Source organism: Halichoerus grypus, chromosome 11, assembly GCF_964656455.1.
Source record: "Halichoerus grypus chromosome 11, mHalGry1.hap1.1, whole genome shotgun sequence".
NCBI lineage: Eukaryota > Metazoa > Chordata > Mammalia > Carnivora > Phocidae > Halichoerus > Halichoerus grypus.
In genome coordinates, this window is record NC_135722.1 from 35470629 (window position 1) to 35497705 (window position 27077).

At 38.7% G+C, this 27077-nt stretch overlaps 1 protein-coding gene across 1 annotated transcript in view; it reads right to left on the reverse strand.

Annotated features, from left to right (window-relative positions):
- Nucleotides 1-27077, reverse strand: part of SLC17A6 (solute carrier family 17 member 6) — a 49068-nt gene that overhangs the window by 11602 nt on the left and 10389 nt on the right. Inside the window, exons 5-8 of the mRNA XM_078059165.1 lie at nt 7046-7160; nt 4992-5079; nt 4382-4468; nt 1224-1366 (exon numbers count right to left, since the gene is read on the reverse strand). Coding sequence (XP_077915291.1) covers nt 1224-1366; nt 4382-4468; nt 4992-5079; nt 7046-7160 — 433 coding nt within the window. The remainder of the gene's footprint in view (nt 1-1223; nt 1367-4381; nt 4469-4991; nt 5080-7045; nt 7161-27077) is intronic.

Here is a 27077-nt window from a genome sequence, read left to right on the forward strand (position 1 = left end):
GCAACTGCTGCCGGTGGGCACCATGCACACGGCCAACACCCCATCCCTGCAGAACCACTTGTTTCTTAAGTAGCCACCATTAGAAAGAAACTTCCAGTCCATTTACAGAAGGAAACAGGCAGGGGAGTTTCTAATGCCAGTCCATAGTGTTAGAATTTTTTTTAAGTACTGAAGTTTCACTTCTGAATGATATCCAATGTGGGATTTTTCTTATTCATTAAAGGCCTCAACCACGGTGGGTGATAGACCTTTGTACCTAGGATGAGATGTCAAAGACAGACCTTCTCTAACAAACGAAGTAGAGAATCAGAGCTGGAATTAAAGATAATTAGAAAGAGGGGAGGAGCCTTCAAAAGAAAGAGAAGCATAACGTATAGGAGACGCTGACTCTTCAGCCGTGCGTGATACCTTCCAGCTCTCAGCATAAGGAAATTGAGTTACTGCTTAGGTGCTGAATTACTGAGCCTGTCTAAATACGTTAGTTTTGCCTTCCATTTTTTAATAGTATCAAATGGCTATTAATTAATATTTATGATATATTAATGTCATGCGGACTAAAATATTTGCTTTATTGACACAGAACTGCAGTTTCTCTCTCCGTAGAGCCCATGCAAGAAATCAAATTAGAATCAGAAAAGGGGTCCATGTTATATTTTTATGATACTTCATCTTCATAATAATAATCCTGAAAATGATAAGATTTTATCAATAACAAGATTCTATATTAAGAATATTTTTATGTCAGCTATCTATTATTGACATTCTAATGATTTAATATTTCTTTAACCACATGTAGCATAAATACACACGTATAACACCTAACATTTAGACAATTCAATACACAAAAAAATAGCCCTTTTCATGATTGTGTTAGGTGATCTGGCATTTCCTACAATCTGAAATTAACAAATATTTGTTGAGTTTGTTTAAATTATGGACCATATTGAACTGTTTATAAAAACTTGTTTAGGTTTCTAGTCATAGCCGTAGTCCAGGGCAAATTTGAAGATCATTAAGAAAAGATAAAGAAAAAAAAAAGAAATTATAGATGGGGGAAGTAGCAATCATTCCTAAGTCAGAATGTATGGATGGAGGAAAGAAAACAATCATGATTGACACCAAATAGGTTTTGTTGAATAGGGACTCAGAAAGTAGTTTGGTTGGTCAAAGGGAGGTGAGATGAAGAATCAGAACAGGAATATACACCATAATAAAGTTCTTACTTCCATTGCACCTAAAAGATTTGCACTCTCTCCAATGCTTTCTTCAATGTACCTACGTTCTTCATCTGTAATAGTAGGATGCTTTGCAGGACTCTCATAAGACACCAAAAGCCAAAACATGTACCAGATCATTCCAAAGCTTCCTGCAAGGAAGAGTTCAAAAGAAGAAAATAAAAAATCTATCATAAATACCCCCATGTAACTGTCATTTGCTGGAATAAAACTGCAGGAATCTCATGACAAACACATTCTCTAGAATGTGAATTGGATTTTCTGCTTCTCCAATTGACCAGCCAGCTCTTCTTGTGTTATGTCACTGAACTTCAAGCTTCCTGAAGTCTGGTCCTATAGTTTTATCTCTTTGTCTCCAATAATGCTGAGACACAGCATTGGATAATTATTGAAAGGTGTGGTTTGGAACATGTTCATACATCCAACAAACATTTACTGAGCATTTACTATTCCAGGCACTCTGCTAAGTGAGAGAAATATGGTGAACCAGACAAAATTCCTGTTTTCAAAGAATTTTATGAGGGGGGATCATTTTCTTATTTGCCTTCTTTGAATATATGAGAGTGGTCTATATTTCCACAAAAAAGAAATACTCATTTCCCTTTCCTGTAAGCGCTTGCAGATCTAGTAAACAGATTATTAAATAAAATCTAGATTATTTTAGCCTGGGTGGCTATCATTCATAAAAAAGGCAGGAAGTGGGAGTTTCTGTAATTAATGTAGTAACATTTAACACTTTATGTGACTGTATACCATTATTATTTTCAGTACATAATATTACCTATTGATCACTCTGGGCAAATGAAAGCTATAAATTCTAATACAATAAACTGTTTGCAACTTCTTTAGCATCCCTTTCTTTATTTAGCACTCTCAGCATTAAAACATGCCCTTATTGTGTAATGTAAATCTAAAGTATTAATAAAAGAAAGAATTTCAAGTGATTTATTCTGGTTTCCCAGAGGCTAGTTATTTCATTTTTGGCTTCTACTGTTCTTTATCCCTTGGGTAACAGTCTAAATGCTCCTGATCTCTATAATACTTTTTTCTTGCTCATTCAATCTCTAAGAATTATTTCTTAATACCACAGATTTTGATGGGCCATGCTCCTTTTCGTTACCAAACATGACAGCAAACACAAATGGGAGTTAGATAGTATGTGAAAATTTGGCATAGTGTAGTGGTTATGGAATATGGCTCTCCCAGATTCAAATCCTGACTGTGTCACTCATTAGCTATACGCTCCAATCAGTGACTGAATCTCTGTGAACTTCCACTATAAAATGAGACGATTTCTTTTTTATGAGATTGTGGCAAAGTATAGTTAAAGGAGATAATGCATGAAGCAACTAGCATGGCAAATGGCACAAAATAAGCATTCAATAAATGAAAGCTCTTGTAATTCAATAATAATTATCATTACCACTAACTGAATGTGAAGTGCCGGACATTCAGCTAATTGCCGTATACGCATTATCTTCTTTTAACATAAGCCACTATACAGTTCTTATCTTATCTTATTAATTTTTAATTTATCTTATCTTATTAATTTTTAAAATATTAATATTGAATGTGTGGCTCAAAGACCCAATTTTGTTATACACAGTAAGTAAGCACTATACACAGTAAGTAAGTACTATGGGGATGTGATATTTTCAGATTATCTAATATTTAAACTTTGTATCATTCTATGATAAATACTAAATGAGATACAACTTGACATAATGAGATTGATTTTCATGAATGCTTTGTGAAATTAATATTCTTTTTTTAAAAAGATTTATTTATTTATTTATTTTGAGAGAGAGAGAGAGAGAGAGAGAGCATGTGCATGTGCCACGTGCATGAGCAGGGGAAGGGGCAGAGGGAGGGGTGGGGGAAGGAGATTTCCGCCCTGAGCAGGGAGCCTGAGGCTGCTCAAGCTCATGAACCTGAGATCATGACCTGAGCCAAAACCAAGAGTCAGATGCTTAACCGACTGAGCCACCCACGCACCCCGGGAAATTAATATTCTTACTTTAAAGTCACATCATATTTTCAATTAAGTAATGGATTCAATTAAGGGACAAATCAGAGGATTTACTGGCCCGGTATCCCAACTTGTATTATATACCCTATACACATTTGCTTTAAACTTCTTTGAATTATGGACTCTTGAAAATCTAATGGAAGATATGGATTAAAATCTAATAAAAATATCTCCCCAGGAAAAAAATGTACAAATGCATGTATGGCTTATCATTTAAGACATTTCATGAATCTAAAACCTATCCATGGCTTTTGAACCAGAATAAGAGCTCCTGCCATAAAGCATATTTAATAATATTCTGCAAACCTAAGAATTTGCTCTGATGAGAACATTTTGAAATGGGAATGGATCATGCCAAATTCAGAAGCAGCCAGATACTGTTCAGTTCTACCTCATGACTTCATTAATACTTCACATTCTCCTGCCCACGTCCAAAGACGGTATTAATCAGTGACATCAGTTGGAATCCAGCTCTCTTATATTTCTTTTTCTCATGGCTAAAAAAAAAAGTCTCCTAGAGAGAGACTTTAGGGGTACTTTCAAGTGGTAAGCTTTCTGGTTCTGGTTAGAAAGTAAACAGAAAGGGACTTTGGACTCAGGGTTTCTTGTGCTTTTTATTTCCATTTGAGGGCTTCATTTCATTTAATCCTGGAGTAACGAGGACTCAAATGTGAGGCTGCCGCTGCTGACTATTAATATTTTGTCACAAAAGCGAACTGTTGCATTAGCATTGCTATCGCCTTCCAGCTTCCCATCCCTATTCAGTCTTGACAAGGCAGGGTCAGCCGAGGAAGCAGTGGTGGGGGCTGCCTAGCTCTTTCTTCTTAACTGGCTATGAATCAAGAGCTAATTTAATTTTTTTCTTCATAATCAAAGACAATATACGAAATATATCCCAAAGTTTCCACCAGCAATGTACTTCCTTTTTAAAACAATAAATAACAAGGTAGGGAGAATCATAGAGATAGAACATTTTCCTTGATCTTCTCAAAATATAAGGAAAGGATTCTTAATGGAAAAAAATGTGAGTGAATGCAGAAGTCTATTCAGCAATCTACCTCTCTATTTTGAGTTTACACCCATTTCTTTTAACTTTATTGTATCGTATGCAACATACCATAGACGTAGAATACCGAAGACCAACCAGTGTACTGCACAAGAATGCCAGCTAAAGGCATTGCAATTACAGCTCCAGCATATGAACCTAAAGTAAAAGGGAGAATGGGAGGTAGGTAAGTGAAATAAGTAGAAATTCTTAACTTCATCTCATGTTTCTTGGTAAGCTCTCACAAACACACTTGCATACTTAGGTGCATGTACACTCACACCCCTATATCTCCAAATATATATATCTATCTACATACATAGCCAGTGATACAGGACTACATAAGAGGATATGACCTACTTACCCAAGACACAAAAGAGATCTAACAATAAGAAGACTATAATAAAAAATCAATTAAAAAGACTATTATAAAAATTATTCATGAATATATTTGAAAACTTAGATAAAATGGATGAACTCCTAGAAAAATACAAAACACAGAAGAAATAGAGGATTTAAGGAGACCAATAAGAATTAAAGAAATTGAAGTGGTGGTCAAAAACATTTCCTCATGTACACACACACAAATGATTTTACAGATGAGCTTTATCAACTTTCAGTTCTTATCCAACTTGTTCCTAAACTTTTACCCACCATAACTATATCTGCATGCAGTACTCACCACAGAAGGAGGTGGTTGCCAATCTACTCCTCTCTAGAGGAGGAGCCCATTTACTCCATATCCCATGACATGCTGGATAGGTGACACCCTGTGACGGGGAAGATATATATCACCATTTAGGATACAGGGTCACTGAAAAATAAGCACAATCCCCTCTCTGATGCTGTCTCCTTAGAATGGGCCCAAGATATTAGGGAAAGTGGCTACTCATAGATCTTTACTAATTCCCTGAAATTCCACTTTAAAAACTTTCAGCCCAGATCAAGTAAGACATGGCTTCTTTTTAGTGACCTGACCAAATTCTCCCCACCCTTCCAGTCTTCCTCCTACCTCAGTTTTCTTCTGATGAAGGCAAAAGAAAAGATCCTCTATTACTCCATTCATCTGGAAGTTTGAACAGTTTGAGAAATGTGGGAGGTCTTTTCATGAGGCATTAAACACAATGATTCCCAGATATAAGGAATCCAGATAAAGCTTAGATCCTTGAAGCTCACACTTCCTGAAAGTAGTGTCTAGAACTTAAGGCTTTTAAAATAATTATCCATTTTAGGGGTGCCTGGGTGGCTCATTCGTTAAGCGTCTGCCTTCAGCTCAGGTCATGGTCCCAGGGTCCTGTGATCGAGCCCCGCATCGGGCTCCCTGCTCCACGGGGACCCTGCTTCTCCCTCTCCCACTCCCCCTGCTTGTGTTCCCTTCCTCGCTGTGTCTCTCTCTGTCAAATAAATAAATAAAATATTTTAAAAAAATAAAATAATTATCCACTTTATATATTTTTATCCTACCATTTTTTTCTTTCTTTTTGGAGAGAAAAGAAAATGTTTTCAGTGCTTAATACTTTATCTGATTTATCTACTCCCACTGTATTTCAGGAGAAGAGAAGGGCAATAGGTAGGCCAATCTGAGGTTTTTAAATGTTCACAATAGCCAAACTATGGAAAGAGCCAAGATGTCCATCAACAGATGAATGGATAAAGAAGATGTGGTGTATATATATACAATGGAATACTATGCAGCCATCAAAAATAAAAAACCACGAAATCTTCCCATTTGCAACAACGTGGATGGAACTGGAGGGTATTATGCTAAGCGAAATAAGTCAATCAGAGAAAGACATGTATCATGTGATCTCACTGATATGAGGAATTCTGAATCTCAGGAAATAAACTGAGGGTTGCTGGAGTGGTGGGGGGTGGGAGGGATGGGGTGGCTGGGTGATAGACATTGGGGAGGGTATGTGCTCTGGTGAGTGCTGTGAATTGTGTAAGACTGTTGAATCACAGACCTGTACCTCTGAAACAAATAATACATTATATGTTAAAAAAAAAAAAAAAAAAAGAAGATAGCAGGAAGGGAAAAATGAAGGGGGGTGGAATCAGAGGGGGAGACAAACCATGAGAGACTACGGACTCTGAGAAACAAACTGAGGGTTCTAGAGGGGAGGGGAGGTGGGGGGATGGGTTAGCCTGGTGATGGGTATTAAAGAGGGCACGTTCTGCATGGAGTACTGGGTGTTATATGCAAACAATGAATCATGGAACACTACATCAAAAACTAATGATGTAATGTATGGTGATTAACATAACATAATAAAATTAAATTAAAAAAAAAGTCAATCATTAGAGTTATATTCCCAAAGAATTAGTAGATGAAATATTCCAGTGAAAAAACAAATCATGATTCAAGTCTAACAAGGATTTGGTATAAATCTCCCAAAAGGTGTTAATTCAGGGTTATCACCAGCAAAGGACAGACTCAGAAATTCTCCTCACAGCACGTTAACCAAAGTGCTTGTCCCCCCTTTTTTTTTCAGTCAAATAGTCACTAAACATTTCTTTAATACCACCCAATTCTAGAGAAGGGGAGGCAAGCAGTCACAGTTGTACTTTAGCATTATTTAAACACAAAATATCTGAATGCCTTAATTTTCCAACTTTTCAAGCATACTCTGTAGTCACAACTTTATAAAATGTTTATTTATAGATCAAGTCAAAGATAATCTGCTGGTTCTGATTAACATGCCAACCTTAAGATGGTGCCATCCTGCAGTTCCATACCTCAACAAGGCCCTGCAATATCCGGACAAAGATAACACACCCATAATGCACTCTGGCTGCTGATGGGATTAGCATATTCAGAGTAGAGGTAAGAAGTATGGCAGCTCCAAAAACCCTGAAAAAGAAAAGGAGTTAATAGATCTAAATTTTTCGGGTCAAGTTAATTGAAGGCAATTTTAAGGAGATTTTTTCTAAAAGAATAAAATGTGTTCTGGACTTGGTTAGCCACTACAAATAGATATTTTGACTATCTTGAAATGTTACATTATTGAAGCACAAGAAATAGGAGAAAGATTCAATAAATCCAGCCATATGTACTAATATTTATTCTCTTCATAGATCTAATTACAAATTGCAAATATTGGGACGCCTGGGTGGCTCAGTCGGTTAAGCATCTGCCTTTGGCTCAGGTCATGATCTGAGGGTCCTGGGATCAAGTCCCACATTGGGCTCCTTGCTCAGTGGGGAGCCTGCTTCTCCCTCTGCCTGCCGCTCCCCCTGGTTTATGTGCTCTATCTCTCTCTCTGACAAAGAAATAAATAAAATCTTAAAACAACAACAACAACAAAAAAAAACAATTGCAAATATTTACCAAATCATTGTCTATGGTTTGGGTTTATATCTCAGTCTACAATGTAAGCTGCTTTGGGGCAAGAGTGTATTTTCAAGGTCCACTGTTATATCCCTAATACAGCACAGTGCCTGACACATAGCAGATACTCACTGAAAAGTTGTCAAAAAAATAACAAATTCCTGAATGGAGTTAAGTCTCACATTATAGGACTATTTGCAACTTCCTAGAAGCTGCACATACATAAAAATTTTATGAGTGGAATTATATTTTAAATGCCCCAAGAAATCTCATGATTAGATCCCACAGCACAAGTATTTATAATGAAAATAACTATTACTTTATATATATTTTTTCTTTCTTTTTTGTGTATGTGAGTGGGGGGACTGCCTGAGGCACACCTTTAGCAGCACACATACACACAGCGATTCAGAAAAGAATTGCTGAAAATATGGTGCTCACCCCCTCCTCTATCTGCAAGCAAAAATTCCACTCTGTTCTTAAAAAATCTTCCATAATGTTCACACTAAGTAAGAAAAATATTCCCTTAACTGGGGAACTTTAAAAATATCGTCTTGCAGAGAAGTATGGGGACACACTATCTCTAATGAGCTAAGCTGTGTGTCTTGTGCAAGTTTTCTCCAGTCGAACGTTGAGCCTTGAATTCAGTGAAGATTGTTGCTTCATAGAGGCTCTGATTCTTCCATGGGGCCCATTTAACCGTAAGAGTTAAAGATTGGCGCTTCTGAAAGGGGCCTTGATCATTATTAATCAGCTACTGAAATTTGAGAAATGACTTTATGAAGGGCCAAAGTGGATCAGCTGTTTTTCTATGAATCATAGACCAGGTCAAATACTTTCGTTTACTTGATGTAATCTAATATCCGCCTGTCCTCAGTGGCTTCTCACCACTGGGGTCCTCACTCAGGAGGTAAATATCCTGTTCTATTCTTCCTCTGTGCTGTTTGCTGAATAGGTATCTTTAGGTTTGAGTCAAAGAATAACTTATTTCCTAAATGTCTATCACAAAATAGGAACTTTCTATTTCTAAAAATGATTACTTCCATTAAAATGCCACACACCCAGTGACATTAAACTTCTGCCAAATATGGATTTATTTTTTCAGAAAAGAAAGGCAAAATCCCATAACCTGTCTTTATAAAATAAGAACCCAAAATGGTTATAAAAATTGATTTAAGATGAATTTTTGTTGATCATTACTTTTACGTTGAAAGAATTTTTCACCTCTCTTAAAAATGCAATCCAAATGTACTTGTATGCAAACCCCAGGACATTTTGGAGGTTTCCTTTAAGGCTGAGAGGAAATAGGAGAAAGTGTATGGGGCATGTTTCCTGGACCTAGTGGTGAATGGTGCAAGTTCCCAAAGGCCGGTGAGATAAACATGTTTCTACTGTTCTGGGAGTGCAAGTGTTTTACCTGTGTAACAGAGAGGATGAAAGCAGGAAGGGCAAACAACACTGGAGTTTTGGTCATATGGGTAGGCTGTCTGGGTACTGCCAAACTCATGCTGACTGTATTTTCTGTAGATGTATCCCATGTTGCTTATGGTCCTCGATAATAAAAGAGACTGACCCTGCTTCAGGCTTTAAGGATAATGAGAACCAGAGCTACATAATGCTATAGGATTTTTCAAAGTGTTTAGATGACTTATGCATCCGCCCGAATCCCTTCAAACTGTTGTCCATGAACCAGCTGCATCAGAATTCCCTGGAGTGCTTATTAAAAATGCAGATTTTTCACACCAGAGTTTCCAAATCAGACTGTGCTGGGAGTGAAGCCTGAAGAACTGTGTTTTAATAAGAAACCAGGTGATAATTTTGCATGCTAAGATTTGCAAAAAAAAAACACAAAAAAACAACAAAAAAAACACCATAAGGTTTATATCTAGGTTTATCTAATATGTGTGTCTTCTTTTCCAATAATTTCTTGCAAGTATGATGCATAAAGTTTATTTTCTATGGGGTGCCTGGGTGGCTCAGTCGTTAAGCGTCTGCCTTCGGCTCAGGTCATGATCCCAGGGTCCTGGGATCGAGTCCCACATCGGGCTCCCTGCTCGGTGGGAAGCCTGCTTCTCCCTCTCCCACTCCCCCTGCTTGTGTTCCCTCTCTCGCTGTCTCTCTTTCTCTGTTGAAAAATAAATAAAAAAATCTTTAAAAAAAAAAGTTTATTTTCTATGAGTATAACTTTCAACCATCACTTTCTCTGAAGGGTTTTAAGATACTGTGTCTCTATATATGCCAAAGAGAGATGAATTTTACCCATTCTGTAGCTCGTTTCTCAACCTCCACTCGATCGATGGTTCAGGATGGATAATTCTCTGTCCAGTGCATTGTATGTCTAGTGGCCTTTCCACATTAGAAGCCAGTAGTGTTTGCCCCCAAGTTGTAACAACCAAAAATGTCTACAAAAATTGTAAAATGTCCTCTGGGGGACAAAAATCATCCACCAGTAGAACTGAATCAGTTATGAACTGTTTGTTGAGTGCCCACTAGAGGTAGCCCTAAATCTACTAAGTTCTTCTTCAACTTGCTAGACACCATTATGCTAACACCTCACATGCCATAAAATCCACAACTACTTCACAACCCAGTGAGATGGGTATTATTTATACACCCATTTCATAGATGAAGAAACTAAGCCTGAGATAAGTGAAATCACTTGCACAAGTTGTTCATCAGTTCCAAGTAGAAGAACCCTGGTTCAAATCTAGTCTGTCTGATTCCAAAGCCAGTGGGTTTTACTACTAGGGTTTTCATCTGATTATGCACACATGTAGTTAGTAATGTGTTTTGGGATTCTAACTGTAAATTTAAATAATAATCTTCACAAAGCTATTTGAACTCACCCTACTATTCCTGAAAGAAAACATCAATAGATCACTTTCAAATTTATTTTCTACTCTTGCCCTGGATAGTGTTTCTAATTATATAATCTTGTGACATATCTAAATGATTCCTACTTTTAAGTTCCTAAATTCTTTTAACTATCCCTTTTTCATTATTAGTTGCTATTGGATCATAAAAATGCATTGACTTTTTTTTCTATTTAAGAATGAAATCTATCAGGGGCGCCAGGGTAGCTCAGTCGTTAAGCATCTGCCTTCGGCTCAGGTCATGATCTCAGGGTCCTGGGATTGAGCCCCGCATTGGGCTCCCTGCTCAGTGGGAAGCCTGCTTCTCACTCTCTCACTCCCCCTGCTTGTGTTTCTGCTCTCACCATCTTTTTCTCTGTCAAATAAATAAAATCTTAAAAAAAAAAAAAGAATAATATCTATCAGACTTTTCAGAACCTCATCTTTTTAAAGTTTCATATCATTGTTATCCAACTCAATACCCAGGTAATTAAAATTCTGATTATCAAAATTCTTGCCCAGTATGGGAAGCCTTCACACTTTCTCTTGCTGTGCTACACACAGCCAAAATTAAAGCAGCCACTTCATTCAACATTCACTTATGCATTCACACTCCAATTCTTTGTGAGCCTGTATTTAGAGTGGAGTACAGTGCTGAGAAGGAAAAGGTAGCTAAAACCTACCGAGCGCTTACTATACACGCTCCACCTACATTAATTCATGTAATCCTCACAACTACTCTCTGAGCCACACATTCATCTCATTTTACAAATAGGAAACTGGAGACAATGATTGTGCAAGACAAAAGCAAGCAGTAAAGTGGAGACTGGAATCCAGGCTCTCTGACAGGAAAATCTGTGCTCTTTCACTGATAAGATGCTATTAGGCACTCAGGAGAAAAGATAAAGATGGCCCGGGATATAGTAGGAGAAAGGAAGGGAAGACAAGTAGCAAGAGACAACTTAAACCAAAGGTCATAATAAGAGTACAAATGAAAAGCAAAAGAGGGAAAAATCCATTCCAGCTGGGGTGACCAAGAAGTGAGCCCTTCATAGGGAAACTTCCACGTTGGCTGGACATGGTGGTACCCAGTACCCTGAGTAACAGAAGTAAGACCATCAAGAGTGAGATTATGAACAAGGATGGTGTGAGGAGGGTGTGAGGAAACACAGACTGAACAAAGAGGGGAAGAGCAAAGTCTGTAAATCCATGGCATCCTGGAGACAATGCAACTTAGAGTGATTGTAGAGGGTAAACAATGATTAAGCCCTTAAGGAGAAGTAAACACGAAGCTTACTAGAATTAAGGACAGAGGAATCTATGAGGCCAGGGAGACAGAAAGTGATCAGGATCCATGTAAATTTAAGCAAGATGCTGACTTGCAGAGTAGCAAGTCACCAAAGTCACTAATGGTGGTAGAGGGGGAGAAAGTGACATAAATATGGTACAGAAATTTTTATAAGACCCTAGCTTCATCCCTTAATAACTGCATGACTGGAAAATTACTTAACATATCTAGGCTTCTGATTCCTTGTCTATAAAAAGGGCAGAGCCATGTAATGGTCAAGAGCATGGATTCTAAGTTTGGCTGCTTGGCTTCGAAGTTCATTTCTATCATCTATTACTTGAGTGATCTTGAGCAGTTTATTTAACTATGCTTCATTCCTTGTCTACAAAATGAGGATATTAACAGAACCTATGTGTTATTATAAGTAAAACATCTAGAAGAATGCCTGGCATATCCTAAGCATTTAAAGGGTGTTAGGATCTGTACAACAATGATATTCATCTATTACATGTCATAGGATTGCTGTGAGACTAAAAATGATGCACTTAAAAGGTGCCTGGCACATAAAAATAAATCCATAAATGTGAGTCAGTCAAGTAGAAATAATAATAAATTGCCAATGGTTATTGAATTGTTAGTGTATGTCAGTCACTGTTCTAGATTCTCATTTTAAGCTAACAATAATATCAGCAGGCTGTTAATGCTGTCCTTATTTCATAGAATAATGAAATGCAAGTGGGTTTAAATAGCTTGCTACAGTCACATAGATACTAAGTGGAGAATTATGGTTTGTATTGACTCAGTCTGGGTGTTGATCCTAGATATTCACCTGCTAAGTTCTACTCTACTGTAATAACAACAGAACTAGGACTCACACAGTTCCACCAGCAGCAGATAAAATGGCAACAATTTTGGAAGACAAAAACTTGTTGAATAATGGATGATAGCAGCAGTGAGGAGTAAAAAAAAGGATTCTACTCCTGTCCTAGGTTCCAAAGTAGTTAAACTGAGAAGCTTATTTAGGGAGGGTTTTGTCTTTTAATGAGCAAAGTCTAGCTTTCAAAAGAGAAATGGAAGAAATAGAACTAAGTATGGAATACAAGTTCCAGAATATAAAATAGTTCAGCGCAGTGATTCTCGGATTTCATCATTCACGATCATCATCTTCGGGGGCTTGTTCAAACACAGAACCCTGGGTCCCAGAGCTTCTGGCTCAGGAGGTTTGTGTGGGGCCTGAGAATTTGCATTTCTAACTAGTTTCCAGATGATGCTGATGTTACTTTTCCTGACTTGTGAATCATTGGTTTAGCAGTACTATGTTAGATATTCCCCCAAGATATCACAAAAAGGACAGATTAGGGCAGGACTGGGGACAAGCCTAAAGTGGACAGAGGTAGACCTAGCTAGAAAAGGGGGTTTACCTTTATTTAAAGAGGGGAGGGGCAAGAATGGAATGGAAGCACTTGGTAAAAGGGGCAATATCCTTTACAAAGCAGAAATTGTAATTAGATGGTTGGATCAAGACCCAAAACGAAGTTCTCTGGCCTAATTTCGACTGCCTTAACTGGCCAAATTGACTGAGCAACTGCCATATTTCTCCTGGGGACATATAAACAGCATAACATAATATTAAGAATAAAAACTGTGGTTACGGTATGTGAATTCAAATTCCAACTCTAATTTCTTTCTAAGTATAACGTTGGGCAAGTTGTTATTACTTAAATTCTCTAAGCCTTACTTTTTTCCATTAGTAAAATGGAAATAATCAGTTTTCATACTTCAAAGAACTATCATGAAGATTAAAGGAATCAGTTATGAAAGGGGACAGTGTCTGGTTCATAGTAAATGGTTTATAAATATCAGCTATCATTATACAGGAATTTCCCAACATTCATTAGAGTTTTCAGAGAATTCTTATTCTTTGCCCTTTTTTTTTCCCAGCATGCTTTCGCCCTGGTGAAATAGTATTGTTTCTGTGACAACGGATTCAGAGTTGTTCCATGTCATCTTGAAATTCTATCCCCTTAGGGATGCCTGGGTGGCTCAGTCAGTTAAGCGTCTGCCTTTGGCTCAGGTCACGATCCCAGGACCCTGGCAGCCAGCCCTGAGTCCCTGCTCAGTGAGGAGTCTACTTGTCCCTCTCTCTCTGCCCTTCTCCCCAATTTGTGTTCTCTCTTGCTCGCTCTCTAAAATAAATAAATAAAAATCTTAAAAAAAAAAGAAAGAAATTCTATCAGCTTAAAGTGAGTGAAGACATAGAATAAAAATTCTACCTCCCATTCTGAAGGCATACAGAATGGACTGAACTGCATCAGGCTCTCAATCTGTACCTCAATAGGTCATCTAAAATATCTGGCAGGAAACAAAACATTTTTTAAAAATGTATGGCATTATCCAAATGAATTATATGGTCTTGGTACTTAGCATACTTCCACCCTTATCCCTAATACCTACCTACCACACACAGATACACACACACACACACACACACACCTCTTTTTTCAGATAATCTTCTCTCAGGTATCCTCAAGCAACTATAGATTGCTTTCGTAAGACTTAACTCAAGAGATCACATGTTCTCCTAAACCCCTGCATTATTTGTGGGGAACACAGTCCAGGTCTTTATTTCACTTCTTCAAACTCCATGATGCTAGCAGAATGCTTTGTACATGATATGCTCTTAAGAAATGACCACCCAGGGACACCTGGGTGGCTCAGTTGGTTAAGCGTCTGCCTTCAGCTCAGGTCATGATCCCAGGGTCCTGGGATCGAGCCCCACGTCGGGGAGCGGGGGGAGGGGGTCCCTGCTCAGCGGGGAGTCTGCTTCTCCCTCTCCTGCTCTCCCTGCTTGTGCTCTCTCTCTCTGTCAAATAAATAAATAAAATATTTTTAAAATTTTTTTTAAAAAGTTACTTTTGTATAAAGACTTTAAACAGAGAGCAATGATAACTTACCTTCCTGAGGTATGTGTGGGTGATAACAGATCTTTCTTCTTTGAACCTTTATTATTCCAATATCCTTTTCAATCAATTGACCATTTCTTTGTTCTTGCACTTTTAGTAGGGATGAACTGCTGTTCTGGGTATCCTAATAATCCTAGGAAGCTGAGTTACTCTCATAAAATAACTGTAGGATGGCAGCTACGAACTAGAATTTAGAGTATTCCTGTGGATAAATCCTCACTTGAGATAGTTGCTGAGTTCAAGTACGTGGCCCAGTCTGGCCTCATCCTTGTCTTCCCAACAACACTGTAGAATCTCCTGAAACCAACTGCCATTACATTCTCTGTTTATCACAGCATCCTCATCAGCATTTGAAACCACTGTCTCTAAAGCTCTGCTTTCAAAATTAAATTAGGTGGTAATGATTCAGAGATGACATATTGTCTTCTTAAAGAATCCCACCATTTATCAATTTTTAATGTCCTCATCGTGTATATTGTATTATGCTTGACAGTCATTAGTTTTGTTTGGCCCGATGTCAACAAAAACAAACAAACAAACAAACATAAGCATTGAATATATTTTTGATATCTCAGTAGAAGGAAATAGATTATACACCAAGAAACATTTACTATTCTTGTGAGTTTCATTATCTCTAGCACTGGTTCCAACATTGACACATAATTGTATTTCAGAGCACTGCTGCTCAGAAAGCAATCCCCACCGTAATAGGTTTCCAAGTTTATCCTGATTAGAAGACTTGTCTAAAAACCAAAATCAGGCAAAAAATGTCTTAAATTATTCCACAGCCATGTTCTTTCCTATGAGCTTAGCCTAGCACTAAGTAATACAGTGAATTTTTCTAAGAGACTGTAAAATCAATGGTTTAAAGAGCACACAGTAAAGTTACTTAATAGGAGAAATGTTTTTAGTAAAGAAGCACGTCCTTTGAAATCAGACATCCTGGGGATCCTGGGGATCCTTTGAAAGGGGATCCTGGGGATCCTTTGAAATCAGACCCCAGCTCTTCCCCTTCTCAGCTAGTGATCGTTGGGGAAATAAGTGCTATTTTGTGTTCAGTTCTCTCATCAGTAAAACAAGTGTTAAGAATGTCTGCCTTATAGTCTCTATGAGGAAGAAAGATGATCGCTATACATAAAAAGTTTAGTGATACATATATTTAGTATTGTATTCAATTCTAATTTCATCTGCCTCCTGAAATGGGGAACTAAGGCAATTATAAAAACAATTTATAACTCATATCCTCTCTCTCTTCCCAACCCAATACAAATGTACTATTTAGGGAGAGGTGGAAATGTTATCCCTGAATGATCTACTTCTCATTGATTGAAAAGCTTTCCTGATACTCACTCATCCCTCTCCATGGTGCCTGGTTAGAGTAGCATTTCTATGTTTCCATTCAGTAGAGCTGGCTTTGTTTTTCCCTGTTTTAATCTAAAAGCTAGATTTCTAAACTCTTTTTAACTACAGGGAAGGAGAATGCTGTAGTTTACTCCATCACATAAATTAAGCAATCCTGTTACTGCTTGACTTCAGAAGGGCCTAAGAAGAACATCTATGCTGCTTTTAAGGTTCATTTTTACAATTTCTTTTTTTATTTTTTTGTCTTTTGAAATTTCATTGTGGATTTTCTCCAGTACTTTTTCTATGTTTCTCAATAGGCTAAAGGCTAAGTTTAGTGACCTATCAAATAATAATGTAGTTTATTTGAGAATGTGTTAATGAATGCTGATTATAGAATAGAAATTTAAGACCTCTATTCAATATAAGTAACCAATTACATGTTTGTAAAATTAAGCTGACTTCTGTTTATAGTCTGGGTTTTGTTTTGTTTTTTTTTGTTTGCTTTATAATCTATGTCAGTTAAGAAGCTCACTTATGGGGGCGGAGCAAGATGGCGGAGGAGTAGGAGACCTGGATTTCGTCTCCTCTCAGGAATTCAGCTGGATAGGGATCAAACCATTCTGAACACCTACAAACTCAACAGGAGATCAAAGAAAAGAAGAGCAACAACTCTCTGAACAGAAAAGCGACCACTTTCTGGAAGGTAGGACGTGCGGAGAAGTGAATCCGAGGCGATATTCGGGAGGATAGACGGCGGGGAAGGGGCCTCCGACGGCCGCTTCTGGCAAGTGATAGAGCCACGGAGCACAAAGTCGGAACTTTTAGAAGTCTGCTCCGCTGAGGGACGGCACTCTGGTGGCGAAGTGGGGGGTGGAACCCTCGCAGGACAGTGTGGTCTCAGGACCCTCGGGGTCACAGAAAGACCGGGGGTGCCTGAGTGCGGCAGAGCTCCCAGGTATCGGAGCAGGGAAGCCGGCTGCAGAGACGGAGCCCAGGTGCGGGCTCTCAGCTCGGGGTTGCTATAAACCGTGATCCGCGGCACAGTCGGGCCACTGCTCCTCCAGCAGGGACCCAACAAGCGGCAGATCCGGGGAGACTCACCTTCTTCCCCCGGGAGGAGAGGTGCGGGAGCGCACCGCGGGGATCTGCTGGGCTTGGAGACTCCACCCGGGGTCGGGTGCCAGATAGAAAGGCGCGGTCACAGGCCGGGTGAGCGCGGAGTGCGGCGGGAGACCGGGGAGACGGGAGTGACTGACGGCTTTTCTCTGGGGGCTCGCTGAGGAGCGGGACCCCGAGTTCTCGGCTCCGCCGGGGCGGAGACTGGGAGGCCGCCATTTTCACTCTCCGCCTCCAAAGCTGTACGGAGAGCTTGCAGGGAACAAAAGCTCCGGAGAGCAAACCCGAGCAGATTACTTAGCCCGGACCGGCAAGGGCGGGGCAATTTTGCCTCCGGCAAAGACATTTGGGAACCACGGCAACAGGCCCCTCCCCCAGAAGATCAGCGAGAACAGCCAGCCAAGACCAAGTTTACCGATCAATGAGAACGGCAGAACTCCAGCGCTAGGGGAACACTGCACATAGAATTCATGGCTTTTTTACCATGATTCTTTAGTCTTTCAAAGTTAATTATTTTTTTTAACTGTCTTTTTTTCTTTTTTCCTTTTTTCTTTTTTTTTTGAATTTTTCTTTTTCCCTTTTTCAACCAACATCTTATCAATCCCTTTTTTAAAAAAAAACATTTTTATTTTTCATTTTTAAAGTCATATTCTATCCCTTCATAGTAGTTACCCGTATTTTTGGCATATATATATAAGTTGTTCTCTCTTTAAAATCTTGAGATAGTTTCTTCTAACAGATCAAAATATACTCTAAATCTCTAGTGTATGGTTTTTTTCTACTCCCCTGCCTGATCACATTCTCTCCCTTTTTTCTTTCTTTCTTTTTTTTTTTAATCCTCTTCTTTCTTTTTTCAAACAACTTATCAAATCCTTTTTTAAAATTTTTTATAATTTCCATCTTTACAGTCATATTCCATCCCTTCATCATATCAACCCTTATTTTTGTACATATATAAGTTTTTCTTTCTTTAAAATTTTGGGACGGACTTTCTTTTAACAGACCAAAATACACCCAAAATCTAGTGTGTGGCACTGATCTATAATCCAGCCTGATCATATTTGATCACATTCTGTTTTTGTTTTGTTTTGTTTTGTTCTGCTTTTGTTTGTTTTTATCTTTATCTTTTTCTTTTTTCTTTTTTTCTTTCCTTTTCTTTTTTCTCTCTTTCCCTTTCTTTTCCCACTGCTTCAGGTCTTTTCTGATTTGTTTAGAGTATATTTTCTGGGGACGTTGTTACCCTGCTAGCATTTTGTTCTCTCATTAATCTATTCTCCTCTGCACAAAATGACAAGACGGAAAAAATCACCTCAACAAAAAGAACAAGAGGTAGTACTGACTGCCAGGGACCTACTCAATACGGACATTAGTACGATGTCAGATCTAGAGTTCAGAATCATCACTTTAAAGATACTAGCTGGGCTTGAAAAAAACATGGAAGTTATTAGAGAAACCCTTTCTGGAGAAGTAAAAGAACTAAAATCGAACCAAGTAGAAATCAAAAAGGCTATTAATGAGGTGCAATCAAATATGGGGGCGCTAACTGCTAGGATAAATGAGGCAGAAGAAAGAATCAGTGAGATAGAAGACCAAATGATGGAAAATAAAGAAGCTGAGAAAAAGAGAGATAAACAACTACTGGATCACGAGGGCAGAATTCGAGAGATAAACGATACCATAAGACGAAACAACATTAGAATAATTGGGATCCCAGAAGAAGAAGAAAGAGAGAGAGGGGCAGAAGGTATAATGGAGCAAATTATAGCAGAGAACTTCCCTAATTTGGGGAAGGAAACAGGCATCAAAATCCAGGAAGCACAGAGAACCCCTCTCAAAATCAATAAAAATAGGTCAACACCCCGACATCTAATAGTAAAACTTACGAGTCTCAGAGACAAAGAGAAAATCCTGAAAGCAGCTCGGGAGAAGAGATATGTAACCTACAATGGTAGAAACATTAGATTGGCAACAGACTTATCCACAGAGACCTGGCAGGCCAGAAAGGACTGGCAGGACATATTCAGAGCACTAAATGAGAAAAATATGCAGCCAAGAATACTATATCCAGCTAGGCTGTCATTGAAAATTGAAGGAGAGATAAAAAGCTTCCAGGACAAACAAAAACTAAAGGAATTTGCAAACACGAAACCAGCCCTACAACAAATATTGAAAGGGGTCCTCTAAGCAAAGAGAGAGCCTAAAAGCAACATAGACCAGAAAGGAACACAAACAATATACAGTAACAGTCACTTTACAGGCAATACAATGGCACTGAACTCCTATCTTTCAATAGTTACCCTGAATGTAAATGGGCTAAATGCCCCAATCAAAAGACACAGGCTATCAGATTGGATTAAAAAACAAGACCCATCGATATGCTGTCTGCAAGAGACTCATTTTAGACCCAAAGACACCCCCAGATTGAAAGTGAGGGGGTGGAAAACTATTTACCATGCTAATGGACACCAAAAGAAAGCTGGGGTGGCAATCCTTATATCAGACAAATTAGATTTTAAACCAAAGACTGTAATAAGAGATGAGGAAGGACACTATATCATACTTAAAGGGTCTATCCAACAAGAAGATCTAACAATTGTAAATATCTATGCCCCTAACATGGGAGCAGCCAATTATATAAGGCAATTAATAACAAAAGCAAAGAAACACATCGACAACAATACAATAATAGTGGGGGACTTTAACACCCCCCTCACTGAAATGGACAGATCATCTAAGCAAAAGATCAACAAGGAAATAAAGACTTTAAATGACACACTGGACCAAATGGACTTCACAGACATATTCAGAACATTCCATCCCAAAGCAACGGAATACACATTCTTCTCTAGTGCCCATGGAACATTCTCCAGAATAGATCACATCCTAGGTCATAAATCAGGTCTCAACCGGTACCAGAAGATTGGGATCATCCCCTGCCTATTTTCAGACCACAATGCTTTGAAACTAGAACTCAATCACAAGAGGAAAGTCAGAAAGAACTCAAATACATGGAGGCTAAAGAGCATCCTACTGAAGAATGAATGGGTCAACCAGGAAATTAAAGAAGAATTTAAAAAATTCATGGAAACCAATGAAAATGAAAACACAACTATTCAAAATCTTTGGGATACAGCAAAGGCAGTCCTAAGAGGAAAGTATATAGCAATACAAGCCTTTCTCAAGAAACAAGAAAGGTCTCAAGTACACAACCTAACCCTACACCTAAAGGAGCTGGAGAAAGAACAGCAAATAAAGCCTAAACCCAGCAGGAGAAGAGAAATAATAAAGATCAGAGCAGAAATCAATGAAATAGAAACCAAAAGAACAGTAGAACAGATCAACGAAACTAGGAGCTGGTTCTTTGAAAGAATTAACAAGATTGATAAGCCCCTGGCCAGACTTATCAAAAAGAAAAGAGAAATGACCCAAATCAACAAAATCATGAATGAAAGAGGAGAAATCACAACCAACACCAAAGAAATACAAACAATTATAAGAACATATTATGAGCAACTCTATGCCAACAAATTAGATAACCTGGAAGTAATGGATGCATTCCTAGAGATGTATCAACTACCAAAACTGAACCAGGAAGAAATAGAACACCTGAACAGACCTATAACCACTAAGGAAATAGAAGCAGTCATCAAAAATCTCCCAAAACACAAAAGCCCAGGGCCAGATGGCTTCCCAGGGGAATTCTACCAAACATTTCAAGAAGAATTAATACCTATCCTTCTGAAACTGTTCCAAAAAATAGAAATGGAAGGAAAACTTCCAAACTCATTTTATGAGGCCAGCATTACCTTGATCCCAAAACCAGACAAAGACCCCATCAAAAAGGAGAATTACAGACCAATATCCCTGATGAACATGGATGCAAAAATTCTCACCAAAATACTAGCCAATAGGATCCAACAGTACATTAAAAGGATTATTCACCACGACCAAGTGGGATTTATCCCTGGGCTGCAAGGTTGGTTCAACATCCGCAAATCAATCAACGTGATACAATACATTAACAAAAGAAAAAACAAGAATCACATGATCCTCTCAATAGATGCAGAAAAAGCATTTGACAAAGTACAGCATCCTTTCTTGATCAAAACTCTTCAGAGTGTAGGGATAGAGGGTACATACCTCAATATCATAAAAGCCATCTATGAAAAACCTACAGCGAATATCATTCTCAATGGGGAAAAACTGAGAGCTTTCCCCCTAAGGTCAGGAACGCGGCAGGGATGTCCACTATCACCACTGCTATTCAACATAGTATTGGAAGTCCTAGCTACAGCAATCAGACAACAAAAAGAAATCAAAGGCATCCAAATTGGCAAAGAAGAAGTCAAACTCTCACTCTTTGCAGATGATATGATACTTTATGTGGAAAATCCCAAAGACTCCACCCCAAAACTGCTAGAACTCATACAGGAATTCAGTCAAGTGGCAGGATATAAAATCAATGCACAGAAGTCAGTGGCATTCCTATACACCAACAACAAGTCAGAAGAAAGAGAAATTAAGGAGTCGATCCCATTTACAATTGCACCCAAAACCATAAGATACCTAGGAATAAATCTAACCAAAGAGGCAAAGGATCTGTACTCAGAAAACTATAAAATACTCATGAAAGAAATTGAGGAAGACACAAAGAAATGGAAAAACGTTCCATGCTCATGGATTGGAAGAACAAATATTGTGAAGATGTCAATCCTACCTAGAGCAATCTACACATTCAATGCAATCCCCATCAAAATACCATCCACTTTCTTCAAAGAAATGGAACAAATAATCCTAAAATTTGTATGGAACCAGAAAAGACCCCGAATAGCCAGAGGAATGTTGAAAAAGAAAAGCAAAGCTGGCGGCATCACAATTCCAGACTTCCAGCTCTACTACAAAGCTGTCATCATCAAGACAGTATGGTACTGGCACAAAAACAGACACATAGATCAATGGAACAGAATAGAGAGCCCAGAAATGGACCCTCAACTCTATGGTCAACTAATCTTTGACAAAGCAGGAAAGAATGTCCAATGGAAAAAAGACAGTCTCTTCAACAAATGGTGTTGGGAAAATTGGACAGCCACATGCAGAAGAATGAAACTGGACCATTTCCTTACACCACACACAAAAATAGACTCCAAATGGTTGAAAGACCTCAATGTGAGACAGGAGTCCATCAAAATCCTAAAGGAGAACACAGGCAGCAACCTCTTCGACCTCAGCCGCAGCAACTTCTTCCTAGAAACATCGCCAAAGGCAAGGGAAGCAAGGGCAAAAATGAACTATTGGGACTTCATCAAGATCAAAAGCTTTTGCAAAGCAAAGGAAACAGTCAACAAAACCAAAAGACAACCGACAGAATGGGAGAAGATATTTGCAAATGACATATCAGATAAAGGGCTAGTATCCAAAATCTATAAAGAACTCATCAAACTCAACACCAAAAGAACAAAGAATCCAATCAAGAAATGGGCAGAAGACATGAACAGACATTTTTCCAAAGAAGACATCCAAATGGCCAACAGACACATGAAAAAGTGTTCAATATCGCTCGGCATCAGGGAAATCCAAATCAAAACCTCAATGAGATACCACCTCACACCAGTCAGAATGGCTAAAATTAACAAGTCAGGAAATGACAGATGTTGGCGGGGATGCGGAGAAAGGGGAACCCTCCTCCACTGTTGGTGGGAATGCAAGCTGGTGCAGCCACTCTGGAAAACAGTATGGAGGTTCCTCAAAAAGTTGAAAATAGAGCTACCATATGATCCAGCAATTGCACTACTGGGTATTTACCCCAAAGATACAAAAGTAGGGACCCGAAAGGCTACGTGCACCCCGATGTTTATAGCAGCAATGTCCACAATAGCCAAACTGTGGAAAGAGCCAAGATGTCCATCAACAGATGAATGGATAAAGAAGAAGTGGTATATATATACAATGGAATATTATGCAGCCATCAAAAGGAATAAGATCTTGCCATTTGCAACGACGTGGATGGAACTGGAGGGTATTATGCTGAGCGAAATAAGTCAAACAGAGAAAGACATGTATCATATGACCTCACTGATATGAGGAATTCTTAATCTCAGGAAACAAACTGAGGGTTGCTGGAGTGGGGGGTGGGGTGGGAGGGATGGGGTGACTGGGTGATGGACACTGGGGAGGGTATGTGTTCTGGTAAGCGCTGTGAACTGTGCAAGACTGTTGAATCTCAGATCTGTACCTCTGAAACAAATAATGCAATATATGTTAAGAAAGAAAAAAAGAAGAAGAATGTAGCAGGAGGGGAAGAATGAAGGGGGGGAAATCGGAGGGGGAGAAGAACCATGAGAGACGATGGACTCTGAAAAACAAACTGAGGGTTCTAGAGGGGAGGGGGTTGGGAGGATGGGTTAGCCTGGTGATGGGTATTGAGGAGGGCACGTTCTGCATGGAGCACGGGGTGTTATGCACAAACAATGAATCATGGAACACTATATCTAAAACTAATGATGTAATGTATGGGGATTAACATAACAATAAAAAAAATTAAAAAAAAAAAAAGAAGCTCACTTATGGTCTGATCCACCATTTATTCTAAGTAAAGGTGAATAATGTATAGGTAAATAAGGAAATATTATACTTTACATTTAAAAAAACACATTTTCTCTAAACAAATTTCCCCAAATAAATATTTGTCTATTTTTAACATATTTGTTTACTTTGTAAATCTAAGTTCTCTATAATACCAGGCAGTATATGTAATATCAGGCAATATATAAATATATATTTATATTCAAGTTATTAATTAAATAAATTTTGCCAAACTTGAAGTTCCACAGAGGAAGTTGCATCTCAACTAGCATGATATTTCATTTCACCTACAGTCCTTCTCCTTATATAATTGGCAGCTAAAGTTCTACGTCAATCTTTCTCAGGAGCAATTTTCATTTTTGTGAAAATCGTTTATCTTTAAGAATTTCTTTTTATTGGGGCGCCTGGGTGGCTTGTTTGTGACCAGAAGTAAGAGACGGGTGTCAGTAATTGGGCCAAGAAAAAAAAAGGCAAAGAAACATGCAAACTAAATGTGAAAAATCTTAACATCTCAAATGCCTTAAGAACAGGATTAGAAACTGATGGGTGTTCTCCATTTCTCAAAGAACATCATAATCTCTGTGAAATAAAATAAGGGCCATTTGCTAATAAGAAAGATTGCTTTCAAAATGATAAACCACTTGAAAGCTACTTAGAATTGTTGTTTTCCTCATGATTTCCCCTGCAGCAAATGACATATTAAAATGAATTCAATTTGCTTATTTTCAAGTTAAAACCTAATTTCTACTTATTTTCCCTCTGCTTGTTACACACACACACACTCTCTCTCTCTCTCTTCTTTGTCTTCCAGTGGGAAATGATTATATCCTCTTACATAGAATGACTTTAAGGACACAGGTGTGTGTGCATTTGTATGTATGTGTGTGCGGTAGAAGGCTCTACATTACTAAACAGATTCCCAAAATTGAGAAGCATATAGTGTCCCTGATACAGAGATGTTTGGAAAAGCAAATGCAATTGCTGAAAACCTGCATCACACCCTGCCTGATGATTAACATTCACTGTGCTCCAGGGTGAGTTAGCTGTGAAATTCTCAGTCATGTTATTTCCCTATGACCCACAGCCACAATACCCTCAGCTAGCAAGCCCACCCCAAAAGGATTTGCCTGGTGGAGGTGACAGGAACACTGGTGCCTTGTCACTTCTACAGATGATATCCATTTTCCCCAAATCGATCAATCCATTTCCATTTGGACAGTGGCTTGTCACTTAACAGGGAACTAGTGTTCCTCACCCCAGGTGTGGCACTAATCCTGTCCTAGAGGGTGTGTAGGAATAGACTGATTCAGGCTGTTTAATCTATTTAATCTAATCAAATCAGGGCTCCGGCGCCTCCCTTTGTCACATCTGATGCCCCATTCCCATATTTAAAAAGGAATACACAAGCAACAAGCCAGCCCTCTGGGTCCCTTGGTACATCATTAAGTTGTAAAAATGACTTCATCACTCATGACAGAGAAATTAGACAGGCCCAGCAGTGGCATATGGCAGCGGGACAATCATTCCACCAGCTGCCCACCTGCCTCTCTCCTCCCTCAAAATCACGGCCCTCCCCTCCTGAGGCTGCTTCGGCGCTGCCGTCCTTGGATGTGGCAGCCACAGGGGAAGCCAGAGCTAGTAAAGGGTGAGAGGAGAGGAGAATTGAAGGAAAGAGAAGCTCTTGTCAGCAAACCACATGCAAGCCCTTAGGGACCCCTCCCTCTCTCACTCCATTTATTCGTCTTGTGGAAAGGTATTTTCTTTTGTCAGGAAAAAGGAAAGTCTCTTCCGCTTTGTCCTTATAGATCCCACAATGGGAAGGCAGCGAGATGTCTGATGGGCTGCTAGATGAGTGAAACAGAGAGTCATCTCTGGTCCTAAAGGACCGGATCATGATAAACCATTTCCACCACAGCAGGATGGTGGTCTTGCCGCAGCTTTACGTTCATAGTCTGAATTATTTTCTCACACAAAAGGAATTTGCAAATGTTTCTCACAGGAAGGATTATGGAACCCTTGCTTGCAATAGATGTTGCAATGGATAAGTAAGTAGAGAGGAAAAAAATGAGTGATAGATGATAGATAGATAAGATAGATGATAGATAGATAGATGATAGATAGATGATAGATAAATAGATGATAGATAGATAGATAATGTTTGCATATGTGTTTGGTACTGACAATTAAACAAACTGAGGGTTCTAGAGGGGAGGGAGTGGGGGGATGGGTTAGTCTGGTGATGGGTATTAAAGAGGGCACGTATTGAATGGAGCACTGGGTGTTATACGCAAACAATGAATCATGGAACACTACATCAAAAACTAATGATGTAATGTATGGTGATTAACATAACATAATAAAATAAAATTTAAAAAAAGAATTAATTTCCAATGCTTATTCCAGTAAATAAAGCACATCTTCATTGTTTTATTTCTGTGAAGGAAAAAGAATAACACCAGTAAAATTGTCCCTTCCTGGGCTTAAAATATGAAGATGTTATGTTCAAAGTATCTTCATTCCTCTCTTTCTGAAAATCCCTCTCACAAGAGAATTTTTCAGAATCAGGCAAGTCAGAATATTTACCTAAAGTATACCAAATTTCATTTTTATAAATGCAAATTCACATGAGTTAACAGTTTTAAAATCCATGCATTTGAATTTGTTGATTTTTTTAAGTATAAACTATTCTCTCTTTCATAACAGTGGTATGAATTAAGTTGTATCCATCAAAATCCCAAGGAAGAATACCTTCCTTTTTGCAGACAAAAGGTCTAAATTGCCCACCCCCTTGCCCAGTGATGCTCAAACCTCTGAAATATTGCAGGAGCCCATACTACCAAAGGGCTGATTAGGGAGAAAAAGTTCTAAATGCCATATTTTCTCTTATAGAAAATCACACTATTTGTTTAAGTCATTATCAAGTTTGGGTTTTTGTCTCTTGCAGAGAAAACAACAGAATCATTCATGCTGTAGCCAAATCATTTGGGAGTCCATACACACACACCCACACAAATACAGTATGTTTCTCCTGCCACCAAAATGTAAGAATCCCTTGGGCCAGCTAAAGGCTTCTCTTTCTAATTCTTGGATTTCTATCCTGGATTTGGGGCATGATAGATTGTAGGCACTCCTTGAGAGAGCAGATGGCTCAGCTTGAGGCAGAGATGCTAAATTTCAGTGTAGAGATAGCCTGAGGTCATTCGTTGCTGGACACCTGAGTTTTAGTCCCAATCTGGTGGGCAAGTCACCACCTCCCTGATTCTCTATTTCCTTTCCTGGTCTCTTAAGTGAGAAG